Source organism: Palaemon carinicauda, chromosome 5 (assembly GCF_036898095.1).
Source record: "Palaemon carinicauda isolate YSFRI2023 chromosome 5, ASM3689809v2, whole genome shotgun sequence".
NCBI lineage: Eukaryota > Metazoa > Arthropoda > Malacostraca > Decapoda > Palaemonidae > Palaemon > Palaemon carinicauda.
In genome coordinates this window covers 58,755,409-58,759,054 of record NC_090729.1, presented here as the reverse complement: position 1 = coordinate 58,759,054, position 3,646 = coordinate 58,755,409, and the positions used below count along the sequence as shown (strand labels likewise).

General features: G+C 39.4%; 1 protein-coding gene across 1 annotated transcript; it reads right to left on the bottom strand.

The window, feature by feature from the left end:
- Positions 1-463: 463 nt before the first annotated feature.
- LOC137640905 (uncharacterized) lies at positions 464-2,806 on the bottom strand. The gene is made up of 2 exons (XM_068373364.1): positions 2,676-2,806; positions 464-1,124 (listed from the first exon to the last, which is right to left on the bottom strand). Exons 1-2 carry the CDS (start codon positions 2,804-2,806, stop codon positions 464-466), a joined length of 792 nt encoding a protein of 263 aa, XP_068229465.1.
- Between the last annotated feature and the right edge of the window lie 840 nt (positions 2,807-3,646).

The window sequence follows — 3,646 nt, the reverse complement described above, 5'->3', positions numbered from 1 at the left end:
ACCTACTTTATTAGCCTTACCTTCTATGTCGTCAAACCCCTTTATGTTAAAGTCTAGCAATCTTTCAATTCATTTTGCTTGTCTGAACATCACATCACCTTTGTATAATAAATCCCCTAACCGGTGATGATCACTATGCAACTCAGTCGGCTGACCTAATAAAAAGAACCGATGCCTCTGTAGAAACCAAAGAATAGCCAATGCCTCTTGATCGAATGTACTATAATTAATTTCTTCCCCTTTTACAGGTCTGGAAGCAAAACAAATGGGTCCCTTTTCTACCTTTATCATCACGTTGAGAAATTATGCCACCAATAACTACGCTACTCACATCTGTTATCAGTGAATGCAGGCGATCAAATCTCGGATATACAAGTAAGTCATTTCGAATGATTGAAGGCCCTTTCTTCTTCCACTCCACAATTTATTACTTTTGGTGTCTTTAAAGCATCTAAGGGTCTTGCTATCTCTCCAATCTTATCAAGCCATCCTTTTTCATGACAGCTACAATTGGAGAAGCACAGGGGTATTCGCTCTCCTTGATAATCCCTAGTTTCTTTAATTTACTAATTTCCCTTTCCATCTTCCCCTGGAAATGAATGGGTACCTTATAAGGCCTAGAGCTGATCGGCTTTGCCTGCCCAGTTTCAAAGCTAAAGGGAAATTGATCAATCCTCTCAGGTCGCTTATGTCCCATTGCAATTACATCGAAATAATTATTGACAATGTTACTAACTACACGTTGATATCCTTTCAGACATAGTTTTTGCACTTGGATAATCAAGTTCTGAGTGCGTTCGTATGTGCGGGCTGGAGTTTTAGCTGTCAAAATCCCATTATTAGCAGTTTCCCAATACTCCAACTCACACAAAGAATAATTTCGTAACACAACTAATTTCTTTGACAAATTAATTACCCTAATGTCCGCTCTGTTCTCTTTTATTTCCGACAACCCCTCCAAGACTACGTGTGCCCATTTGTCATGGGGTTTAACTACGACCTTGGTTTCCTCCAGGAGAGGCTGATTCGAAGTCACTGATATCCTCGTAAGTGTCTGGGCAGGCAACAGTTCTCTTCTTTCAGGTACAGTTGTTACCTTACTTAAGTTAATTGTCTCTCCTTTCCTGCACAACCACCTAATATCTCATGACTTTCTAATGGCAAAATGCACGCTCCTGCTTTTACTGTTATTCCATTATTTTTCCCAAAAATGTATATTTGATTACACATTATGAAATCCAAACCATGTATAGTCTCAATTCCTGGAAGTCCCAAGGTGGCAAGAAAAAAAAATTTATAAACTTGACAGATCTTACCTTAAGGTTGACGATCGCTATATGACTTGCCTGCAGTTTATTTCCTCCAGACGTATTGAGAAATATGGATGATGCTAACTATGGTGGATTTGATGAGATTCCTTGTTCAAGAAGCAAAACGCTGGTTGCTGTGTCGATCAGTGCCCGAATGGACTTATCTAGTAGGTCAATCCTGACTGCTAAAATTCCAAGCAGCCCATTAGGATATGTGGAGCACATGCCAACGACCGCGCTTGCAATACCTCTGCCCACTCCCCTTTTCCTAGTGCTGCATTGTTGAAGCCGTGGGTACCAATGCGGGCACAACTGTCCGTTAGACCGCTTCTGTTGTTATGCAGAGGGTGGGTCGATCTCCATCATTTCCCCCTTGCTCTTTTTCCTTTCACTCTGATGTTGGGCGGGGTTGGTGTGCGTGTGCCACAGCCCGCATCTTCAGTGTTTTTTACTTGGTAATCTCGAAATAGAAGACCGTAAGCCTGACACGTGTAACAGCAGGAGGATCCTTGGGTGGAGCTTTCCACTCATTGGTGTCCCTCTCCCCAACACTACCAACATCTGAAGACTCTTCTCACCTGCTGACTAGGTTCTCTCCTCTCGTGGTTTGGATGTTGGTGATTCCCTCTCATGGATATCACCTTTTCGGATTCGGTGCAGTTATTCTCAGTCCTTTCTTTTTTCTGGTTAACTTTCTGGAAGGTTTTGTATCACCATCACTACTTCTGCTAACGAACGATTATCATCAAACAAATAACCATATAAGTACTGGTTTACTAATCTGCAAGTATGTTTACAAGCAATTGCTTTTTTATCACCTTCTGGGAAATTGGGCCTGCATGTAGTGAATAAATCTAAATCTCGAAAAATAATAGTTGCGAAACAGAGGACTTATTTAACCTTTGGAATTTTAGGTTTGCAACTTTCTTTCATGTCCCCTTTTCTCGCATCTGGTAAGGCGTATTTCTCAAATTACCATCGTTTTATTTCAGTATAACTTCTTAAACTATCTTGTGGCCACTATATTACCTTCATTGCCGGAGCATCATTCAGCAACCTAGTTACTTCAATTGCTTATTCTCTTAATGACCACCCATATGTGGCTACTTCAAAGTCTCGGAAAAACACTTTGATCGATTGAAACCCTTAATTAGGCCGTCGATCATCAAAAGGCCTAATACAGGCCTGGAGTTTTAACAATTTTTGAACTATGCAGTTTTGCGTATCTTCACTTGGTGTGAATGTGTGCTTTCAATTGTCTGCCTTTGAAATTCGTTTATGTACGTCAGATATGTTGCGATTGCACATCGCTCCTCTTTTAGTTCAGTTAATAATCTGTTTATCCACTCGGCTAGGTTATCTAACCTATTTTCTAAGACCTGCCCTCGTTTCTCTCGTTTACATTCTCTATCGACATCACTATAACCAACTGGTCCTTCGTTTTTAACTCCCGTAGCATCAGTGTCTTCTAAAGTAGCTCTCGAATATCTAGGCATATTGAAATTTTATTTTACTTGCTTAAAGAACAACTTCGCTTACAGCATACACGAACAAAAGTATTTCTACACCTGGCACCAAATATATCCCATATCAACGGATAATGGGACATTGGAACAGGGTTTTTTTACTATTTTATGAAAAAAAATCTTCGTGAATACACTTTGCATATCCCAATACTTTTTAGACGAGCACCTACTACTTCTTATGATCGATCGCGAGTTACACCCTACCCCTTGGCCTGTAAATGCAATGTTGCTCTGTCAACTTGCTAATTTTTTTGATTTTATGGAAATCTTCACTATGACGCAATTATATTGTAACTAATACGTTTAAAACACGTAACCTCATCAGACTTGAGACACGTGAACTTTAACAGAGTTTAGTGATCGTACATCACATTGTATGATAGTCATGGTACTTTAAAACTCTTAAAAAGGCCATCAATGTCACTGTATAAAACACATAATTCTACCGATTTCGAGGTAGAGCCTACTTCTTGGCCAGTAAATGCAATGTTGCTCTGTCAACTTGCTAAATCTTTAGATTTTATGGAAATCTCCACTATGACGCAATTACTGTATATTGTAACTTATACGTTTAAAACACGTCACCTCATCAGACTTAAAACATGTGAATTTTAACAGAGTTTAGTGATCGTACACCACATTGTATGATAGTCATGGTACTTTAAAACTATGAAAAAGGCCATCAATGTCAGTGTATAAAACACATAATTCTACCGATTTTGAGGTACAGCCTACCTCTTGGCCAGTAAATGCAATGTTGCTCTGTCAACTTGCTAAATTTCTCGATTTTATGGAAATCTCCACTATGAC

Excerpts from the sequence above, each read along its gene's own strand:
- LOC137640905 (XM_068373364.1), bottom strand. The coding sequence starts at position 2,806 with ATGCCTAGATATTCGAGAGCTACTTTAGAAGACACTGATGCTACGGGA. Across the intron at positions 1,125-2,675 it reads GGGCAGGTCTTAGAAAATAG|GAAAGGAGAGACAATTAACT; the intron begins GTTAGATAACCT and ends GTGGTTGTGCAG.